The following is a 10300-nucleotide window of genomic DNA, read 5'->3' as shown; positions in this document are numbered from 1 at the left end:
AGTTCATCAGGAAAACAAAAGGATGTAAAATGTGTTTGTTCAATTCCTTTTGAACATCGTGTAAGATATCATATTAAGAGGGTACTAGATAAGAGTTTATCCGCTAAAGTTTAGTGCCATTGAGCCGTGGTAAATTAAGAACGGAAAAGGGTCAAAACTATCCTTGTAATTTGCTAAATGATTTATAAATACCCTCCGTTCATTTATTAGTCCAAAAAAAAATACACAACGTTAATTTTATTAATAAAATTACCCTCGTGTCTAACGGCAGAATATATGGGCCTTTCATTTAACGAGGTGGCATTTTTTTTACTGGGACACATGGCATTTTCGGCAGAAAATCAAACACGAGTCTTATTTCTAACCCATTAATGTATCTTGGGTTTGTTACTTGGGTCAAAATATTAACATTAACCCAGCCTTTTTTATGGCATCAGACATTTACATTAATCAAACGATGTCGTATCAGCAACTGGATAATTCATTTTCCGGTGGTTGTACCTCCGTCGCGGGTGGACACCTAGAAAGAAAGATGTGGGAGGAAGCAGAGCAAGATGCAGGAGTTGATGATGAGATGCTTGCTATTTTGGGTTCCAAAGTGAAGGCATCAGACATGGCTGAAGTTGCTCAGAAAGTTGAACAGCTTGAAGAAGTTATGGGCAGTGTTCAACAAGATAATCTTTCATTTCTTGCTTCTGAAACTGTTCATTATAACCTTCAAATCTCTCATCTTTGGCTCGAATCTATGATTCTGAACTCATCCCACAAGAACCTTTTACCAATTAATCTTCCTCTTTCACAACTAATATTCCTCAAAGAACAAATCTAACTACTATCCCAAGTAAAATCGTTTTTCCCCAAATTGAAAATCCAACTAGATTACTGCATGCGTCGCCGGTGTAACAACCACAGAGCAAAAGATTAAAACCCACAACTACAACAGAGTTATTGTCGTCCTCCTCACGAATATTGATGAGTGGTGGTATGTGGGGTAGTTTTGAGAGCGAGTCAATTTCCACGCGAACGTCTCAGTCAACTTGGCCACACATTTAATGGCATGTGCAGGAGCAATTCGACAAGAGAACATGAAATTAGGTGAAGCTTTGTTGAAGCAAATTGGGTTCAAAAGGGTCGGTTAACGTAAAGTTTTTGACCCGGGTAAAGTCGGATCCGTTAATGGGTTGAAGTAAGACCCATGTTAGATTTTTTACCGAAAAGGCCATGTGTCCCAGTAAAAAAATGCCACCTCATTAAATGAAAGGCCCGTTTGTTTTGCCGTTAGACGCGAAATGGACAAAATATATTTATAAACCATTTAGCAAACCATAAGGATAGTTTTGACCCTTTTCCGAATTAAGAATATAGAAAATATGATTTTCTAACCCTTTTTTTCCCCCTAAGCTTACTAAGTGAACAACCTACTATTTACATCCATCCAGTGTTACTCTAGACCTGGCAATTTAAAAATTCTTAAGAGACAGAGTTAAAAGTGAGAACGAACATAAGTATAGTTCAATATTGAATTTGCGACTAGTAGCCAAGGAAAATAGGGAAAACGAGCACCACTAAAAAATAGGTAAAGCAACAAACACGTCATCCAAGTCCAACACCGAGAACATGATAGTGCAAAAATTAATACACATCGCAACATTTCTGAAAGAGAATTAAATTTTTGCTTGGATCAAATATCATCCACGCTAAAAATATGTTCTTCCATTTAGACAGGGGAGAAGTTCTCCATAAACATAACAGGACCTTGCATTACGCCACAAAACAAGTTATCTAGGTCCAAAGGAAGTGAGGCGAGGTTATGACTTCTGGCATTCAGAGAATATTGACTCCATTCTGAAACTAATACGATAACTAACTTCGAACCAAAATCATCAGAATAAAGATGGTACTGCTGAATATCGTAATGGCCCTTGCTGCAGAGAATCTGGTGCCTCAATGTGTTGTAATATTGGCGTCATCTTCAAACCAATGATCTGAACTTTGGGATTTGAGTGACCATCCAAGAAAACATTAGTAACCTGCAAATTCACCGTGTCAATAATTATTTGTTTTTTGCACTGCTTAACTACATCTTCAACAGTCCATCAATAACTGTTCCGGGGATTGAAGGAAACAGAGAAGCAAATAGCAAATGTAATAAACATGCAGCAACAATTAGAGAATCAATAAAAACAGAGAAGGTAAAAGGACTAGAAAAACTATGGCATATGAAGAAACCAATGCATCAAACAAAATATCAGAAGAGATTATTCTCTAAAAGAATGTATTGGGGTTCATGAACTCCACCACCAGTAGATATCAATTTCTCTCGGGAAAATCATGTGTTCGCAATATTAATGTACATCTGAACCCAACAACTTTGGATCCATATCTCTCAATGATAGTAGGAAAAATCATGCAGAAGCTTCAAAGCCTACCTTGGCAACTGCATTCGAACAAAGATTCAAAATTCAGGGTTGACATTTACCAAGTATGAAACCCTCTTGATCCATCACTTTGCCACCTCTCCATTCCCACCTCTTAGCCCCATGAGGAAATGCATCATTGCAACCCAAACAACCCCACCCCACCCCCCACCCCTAGGAAAAATAAAAAACAGCTGTTACCAGCACTCATCAACCAAATACCCAAGCACCCAAAATTGTAATTCTAATTCACCAAATCAAATGTACACAAACACATCCAAGCAAAAAAAGTAGAAAGGGAAGGCGGCATTGCACACTTCGAAGAAGTAGCAGGTTAGCTCCTTTGAGGAGTTCAATTTAGTTTTCAGAGACTGCATCAGTGTCGGTAAACAGCGGACCACAAGATAGAAAAAATACTGAATTTGCTAAACTCTTTTTTGAGGAAGATAACCAACCTTGAGAGCATAGGCATTTTTGATATTTCACAACAATTAAGATTTTATTCTCCAGATTTTAGGGTCAATCTGGGGCAAAGAAACAAATTTTTTATGCCCCTTTCTTCAGTTCAGATGAAACATTAAGATGAATAAATCTCAATAAAGTGACCTATGATGAAACCTAGAGATAGGAAAGAACTCAAAGTCATAACACATAATCAAATTGTACAAGCACAAGAAATTCCTATACTTCTACATAATCAAGATAGAAAGACTTCGTCTTTGACTCTGGTACGAGCAGGTGCCTTTCAACAATCCCTGTTGCCAGTCTAAGCACAGGAAAAAAGGTAGGACATTAGCTGTGTCCCTTAATGGTCAGGCAAGCTGTGAGCAAAGTAAGTTTCTCATTTACCAAACTAAAAAAGCATACCTGAGTACAGCCAAATAATTTCAATACTTCCAATGACAAGCAGCTATCAACAATCAGTCCCAGGGCTTCATTCGTCAAGTTGCGGCACCAAGACAAATCCAGACTAATCAAATTTTTTGAGCATTTGGCTAGTGATATTGCAGTGTTGTGTGAAACCTGTAAAAATCATATAAAGACATGGAAAAACTTTGATTCCTTGACTTTTAGTCTGGCAATAATTCATTGACTATTTTCAATATTCAAATTTCCATGTACCCAGAAAAACATGGAAGAGGAAACAAGAGGCCTAGAAGTGAAAGCAAAGAAAATCTACCCAAGGTTCCTTTTGCTAGTTCTCTCAAAAATATATTTTTTTACAAGGTAGATTTTACTAACAGTGCAGCACCACGAAAGTGGGAAGTCACCACAAAAGTGAGTGAAATTTCTTCCCGTAGGATTGTCCATGGATTCCAGTACGTTTTCAGGAAGATCTACGGGCTTCCTATTATACCAAAAGTTACTCTGAAATAATATTTGAATAGTTGACATATCTAAGCAAAGTTCAGGACATCCATAAAGCAATAACTTCTTGATAAAATGGGTCATCCCCTTGTGGAACAACAATAACAACTGCGCCTCAGCCCAAACAAGGTGAGGTCGGCTATATGAATCCTCACTGACCCTTGTGGAACAAACAATACTTAAAAAGCAAAACTGGATAGTAAAATCATTAAAGCCCCTTCTAATGGATAAATGTTGATCTAAGCCGGATTTAGCAAGGCTTAATCGAGAATTCTAAGTCCAGTGTGTGATGCTGGTGATTTTACTAGAAGTCAAGGACATTAAGTAGCAGATGCCAACTGGAATTCAGCAAAAATGAAGCACAACCCATAACACATTTCCCTAGGACCACACAAACACAATAAGAAAAATGTGATAACATTACATGCCGTTAAATACCTTACTGACAAAATTGAGAGACAATTCCTTCAAAGACTCCCCACTGGTTTCAACATAAGCAGCAACAGCTTCATCACTGCCATTGATAAAAATAAGAGTAAGCTTATGCCACTATCAATTTTACAATTTATGAGTACAAGGAATTCAGAACATGCTATCAAAAAGGATAGCTCTTTTTCATTTTTTGAAGAATGCATACTGATAATATCCTATATGTAGCTTGAAACCACTATTCTAAGATTTCAAAGAACATTATTTTTGTGATTTTTCAAGAATGATACTGAGAGGATCTTATATGTAGCTTGAAACCACTATTATAGGCATTCACGCATGGAAGACAACTCAGGACTCATATGAGAGTAAATACATAGAAAGCCAAATAAGTAGGAAAAACAGACACAAGACTGCAAAATCATTTCCCTGCCCATTCCTATTCTTTGACTGATATTTCCTTTTCTCTGGTTTCTAACTAATCCAAATACTTATTTTACCAATGAAGCTAAGGAGTAGGTGAAATGGCGTGTTCCAACTACAAAGAGCTAGGATCTCATGTATGGACATACTCAAATACATGTTCATGCAAAGATGGAATGGGTACACACATGCTCTTTAAAGGTAGAAATTTCATCAAAGAAGGAGTTTAGTGTGAATTATGTCAAATCCAGCTCATGTAATCTAACAGAATGAAACGTTCCTTATATATACAAATTACAATGTACCATATGCACCCACTCCTATAAGCATAGGAGACTGTTATATATCTGCAAATTGGATATGCTATTTTTACTTAAAAAATAAAAGTAAAATACAAAAGAAAATGTGTGCAATATCTACCTAGGTGATTCTGGGCAGCCAACCACTCCACAAAAGGAACATGAGAAGGAAATTTGAAGCCAAGCATTTTGAAACATCTTTTCAACATTCAAATGAAGATTTTTTTATGCAAAGAAACAACCCTCCTTTGTAGCAGTGATATGGTGATATTCTTTGACAAATTTGCTCTAAAGGCATAAGCAACCAACATTGAAGAAAAAGTAAAAAGCTACAGAAAATGATGATGATTATAGCAAGCAAAACATTATGGAAAGACACTGCATATGCTACACTTAGAAAAGAATTCTGTACTGAATGCTATATTTTGAAACCTGAATGCATTGCGACAGAGTTTTAGCTTGTCAACTGCTCTACAACCAGTGGCAAGATGTCCGATTGCAGAGTCTGTCAATTTACGCAAGTTACTCAGGTCAATAGCGCGTAATCCAGGACAGCTTTGTGCAATCTCTTTCAGAGAACAGTCAGTCAATTGCCTGCATCAGATTAAAGGCACAAATACAATCAGTATCTGTCAAATTTCTCTGTGGAACATCATCTGAAACAGGACGAAAAAAACCTACATGCATCCCTTCAGAACAATCTCTCTCAGACTCTGACCTCGATGAGTGACAAATTCTTTAATAAAAGCATCACATACAGTCTGGATTCCAGCTACTGATAGAACTTCCAAATGTTCTAGCTTTAGCAATGCTGGTAGAATAAGCATGGGATCTATTGCTTCGCAATCGTCTAGATACAACTCTCTCAAAACTGATCCCAATGAATTAGATAAACAGCTAATTCCATCACATGTCAGCAAAGAGCACTGGCTGAGATTCATTGACCTTAAACAAGGTGCTGCAGAGATGATTGCCGTCAGCCCAGAATCGGAAAGACGACATGCACCTTTCAAGGACAAGGTAGTTAATGCAGGGAGATTGTTTGGGCAACGAGCTAATGTAGCCAATAGGATATAATCTGGCATACAGCGACCACACTGATCCAGTTGAAGCACCTGGTTCCACAAAGAGAGTATCTTCAAGTTCAACAATCAGAACTAATACAGCATTGATATATTACTACAACATATGCAAGCAAAACTTGAATGGACAGACTGAAGACAACTTTATCTTTTATGAATTTTAATATCAACACTGTAATGTTCAAGATCATATTTAAGCACAGATTATGCTAGCAAACAAGGTCTGTTAGCGGCTCCCATGTAATGCTGCTAAACAAGTACTTATTCCTTTTAATAGTTTTAACAATGGTACCAAGTATCATATGTACAGAGTGAAAAAGCAACGCAGGTTTATTTAGAGGAGTAGTGGGTAAATAAAATAAAAATGCAGTTAAAAGGAATCACATACAAAAGCCTAACACATCTTGCTTCAAAAATAGCTAGGTGAATATTTTAACTGATAGAATAGCAGTTCATAAATATTAAAACTAAGTTTGGTTCCTCAAATGAGAGGTGGAGAGGAAGGAGAGAGAAACCAACTGTCCACTTCCCCTATGTGAAGCATTGATGATTTACTTGCAATCATTGTAAGCTTGTAGTATTCTTCATCATTTCCATCCAGCTTACGACGGATTGAGAAAGATGACGCGGAGGACCGCAACCCCTCCACTTCTATTTCAAGTTTTCTATTATCTCCTAACCAACCGACGAACACCCACACTTTATTCACTTTTACTTCTACTCCTCCAACCATTTCTTTTTCCACTCCAATCAGACATAGCATAAATAAAAGAAAGATGAAAACTCACCACCAAGTTGCTGGTATCACATGCTTCAAAGGTCTTTGTGAACTTCTCCTCATCCAACCATGAACAGTCCCTTATGCGTATCTCTGTAGGAGATCGACGGGTAAGAAGTTCAAAAAATTGATAAGTCATTTTTCGAGAATCGCACAGTGATTGGCAAATCCTGTGCCTGAGTGCATCAGGTACACAATCAAGTGAAGTGATTGCATCTGCATTTTTCACTAGAATGCCCATGCATAGGTCTTGTAGTGAGGGAACCACCAGCTTTCTAGATTGGCACTGCTGGCCCTTTTTGGGAACCCATACCAATTCAATCTTACTTTTCTCAGAAAATGAACTCTGCTGATGTTTGATGTTCGTTTCACGATCTCTAATAATCTTCATAGCAGTTGAAAATGGACCAGGCCAGTCTTCTCTTTCTACAGTGTTCACTTCCTCCTGTGGAATTTCCTCAGCAGCCTCAGCAGTGGCATTTATATCCTGTTCCATTTGGGAAGAGAAATGAGCAAATCTGGAAGCATTTCGTCTGGCAATATCCCTAAACCTTCTTCTTGATGTAGATACTCTAGTAGCAGTTACGCTTGCAGTGGCATCTGCAACTTGTTCTCCATCCTGAGATGTCCTATCCTCTGAGAAATTAATATCTCTTGAAACAATATCATTTATGGGTTTTTCCGCCCCTTGCTTGGATTTTCCTTCCAATGTATCAAGACCATGAGGCAAATCATCGCCAACCATCACTTTTTTTCCTTTTTCCTCTCTGCTAAGCCTCCTTCTAGTCTTTGAATTACCATTTTGCATACTAGGAGCTTGCTCATCACCATGATCATCCACGTCTGCGGTTTCTGGAAAACAGGCAGACTGAGGTACTGTGTGATCAAATGGCATCCCGAATGTTTCCTCTGATTCCAAATTTACTGAATGAACCACTGACAAACCCAGCTCATAAACTGTGCCTTTACATTTCTCTTCTCTACTGAATCTCCTCCTCTTAACACTAGAAGGCTCATCTAAACTTGTCCCCAACTTATCGCTCAAGGCACCTTCTGAATCACAACTGTTTGACATTCCTTCACTTAGCTTTCCTTGAGACAGCTTCTCATCGCAATCCTTCTCAACACTTTCAGTCTCACCAACAGAGCCACCACTGCTTTCTTCAACTGCTCTCTTTGAGATTTTCTTGCCAGACCGCAGACTCAAAAACTTAGTGTTCCCTTCTCCCTGCACTTCTATACTTTGTTTTTTCTTCCCTTTCCCCTTCTTAGCATATTCAGTTCTCTCCTCACAGCATGCCGAATTTCCTATAACATCAGATTTATTCAAACCTATTTCTCCAATACCTTCGCTATGCCAAACCCCCAAATTCTTATATTCATCCAAAACCATGTTTTCTACATCAATGTCTCTCTTCAAACTCTCACCACTACACTCATTATAAATTTCAAAATCCTTACTATTTCCTTTTCGACTCAAAATTTCGCTCAAACCGGTTTTAGAAGCCAATCTTGAACTCCTCCTTGGAGCAACAACACGAGGAACGGAACAACTAGCCGAAGAACAAGAAATCGGAGTCATGTTACATAAAGGCTGGCTCGAAGTTTCTAGAGACTTTGACGGAGTTGCCGGTTCCAATACAGTAACATTTTCTAGGGTTTTTGAAGAGGCCTTAGGCTTGAGTGCCGGAGTCACTTCGCGAGACCTCAAAATCGCCATTATCTCTTATCCTGTGAAGCAACCAAAACAAATGGACTAAAATGAGCAACAAAAAAATCATACGCGTATCTAAATATCCCAAAAAACAGAAGCACTCATTTCTCTATAATATAAAATAAAAATAAAAAAGCGCAAAAGTTGAACTCAGTTGGTGAGACTAACAAGCTTATCAAGTTCGATAAAACAGAATAAAGGAAGCTTATGTATATTGAAGGATGGAGAGTAAGTTACAGTTACCAGTGACGGCGAGGAGTTAGTAACGAGCTACTGCGAGCAATGGCGAAAATGATGGTACAGTGAAGTGATATTGTGAGGATGAAAACGAAATCGGGAAATGAGAGTACAGTAGTGAAGGGAATGTTTCCGTCGGCAGCTGAACCGGTTGACGACGGCGGAAGGTTGTGGCGGGAGGTTTAGCAGGTTTGAGGAGTTTATATGGGCATTGGTGGGAAGCACACGAGACACGACACGCCTGTTGAGATGACATCGACTTTCCCGCCAAATATATGGGTTGGGCTTTTAAGAGATTAGATGAATGGGCTGGAATGAGGCACAATACTTTTCTAATAATAAAAGGGAATTTTACATGGGGAACTTACACAAATGTCCCGAATAAATATCAACTTACCAACCTCTAGTCATTAGTCATAGACTTATCAAAACTAGCCCACAAAAATTGAAAAATCAAATAATAGGGTCTTTTCTATCAAAGAATCACATGCAAAAATCACCTTCCATATTTTTAAGTGTGATTAGCAACATTAGATATAAGACGGAAAGGAAATTTCATGGACGGGATAGCAAATAAGGTGATGAAATACAATAATCTATACAATATTCCAAAAATCTAAACAAAGAAGGAACTTTTTCAATGGGAATAGTTGAAATTCATTGAAAATATAAAGATAAGTCAATATACAAAATTTGAGGAAGAATGAAGGTGATTTGGACTGGTTTTGTATCAAAATTCGTAATTAAATTGAGTTCAAACAAGTCTTCTGCGACACGTATATCAAACATGTATCTCACACACAGGTATACATGGATATACATGTGACACACAATTGATACAAATATGATACATATGTGATACACAAATGATACACATATCATTTTTTTCATGTTCAGCTTTTACTTCGAATATTCAATTCAAATCACCTCAAAACTTTACCAAATCATCCCAAAACTGAAATTCAAGCTCCTTAAATTGTGCCCAATCTATTCTAATAACACTCACTCAAAACAAAGCAAAAAATTTTAGCATTTTTTTGCTATAAATAGCTAATTGACTAATTTGGCTAATATTAGTAATATTTTATCAATTGGCCAATTTTTGTAATGACCTACTTATAAATGGACATAACTGGTAATTTTTTATTTTACATATCTATACACTATTAGAAACCTTATTATAAAAAAATTTCATGTTTACATAATTAACCGACCTATCCAAGTTTTGTCTACAAAATATATACATTTGTTTAAACTAGAATCATTTCTGCATTAGCCTTCCTTTTCTAGACGTGGGAATTTGGGGTCACAGAGGATTCTTCGGAGATTTTACTGAAGGGAATCTTCGCATTTTAATTAAGCCTACTATTACGCTGATTTTCTGTGATTATCGTCGCACAATCAAGTTCTATTCTCCGATTTTCTCTATCTCCTCTCGTTTTCAAAACCATAAGCTAAGGTTTTGAAAAAAAATGCAAATAATTATCCTGAATTGTATTGAATTCCGCTATATAATGTCAAATTTAGCTATTATGCTTCAGCTAAATTATTGG

The 10300-nt window shown here is 37.3% G+C and overlaps 1 protein-coding gene across 1 annotated transcript; it reads right to left on the bottom strand.

Annotated features, from left to right (window-relative positions):
• Nucleotides 1-1490: 1490 nt before the first annotated feature.
• LOC104228445 (uncharacterized) lies at nt 1491-8945 on the bottom strand. Its single transcript, XM_009780907.2, has 7 exons — nt 8754-8945; nt 6807-8527; nt 5618-6051; nt 5369-5530; nt 4224-4299; nt 3285-3440; nt 1491-2030 (listed from the first exon to the last, which is right to left on the bottom strand). The coding sequence occupies exons 2-7, from the start codon at nt 8514-8516 to the stop codon at nt 1884-1886; spliced, it is 2685 nt and encodes an 894-aa protein (XP_009779209.1). The 5' UTR covers nt 8517-8527; nt 8754-8945; the 3' UTR covers nt 1491-1883.
• Nucleotides 8946-10300: the final 1355 nt, after the last annotated feature.

This window comes from Nicotiana sylvestris, chromosome 7, assembly GCF_000393655.2.
Source record: "Nicotiana sylvestris chromosome 7, ASM39365v2, whole genome shotgun sequence".
Classification (NCBI taxonomy): Eukaryota; Viridiplantae; Streptophyta; class Magnoliopsida; order Solanales; family Solanaceae; genus Nicotiana; species Nicotiana sylvestris.
This window is presented reverse-complemented; position numbering and strand designations above follow the sequence as displayed.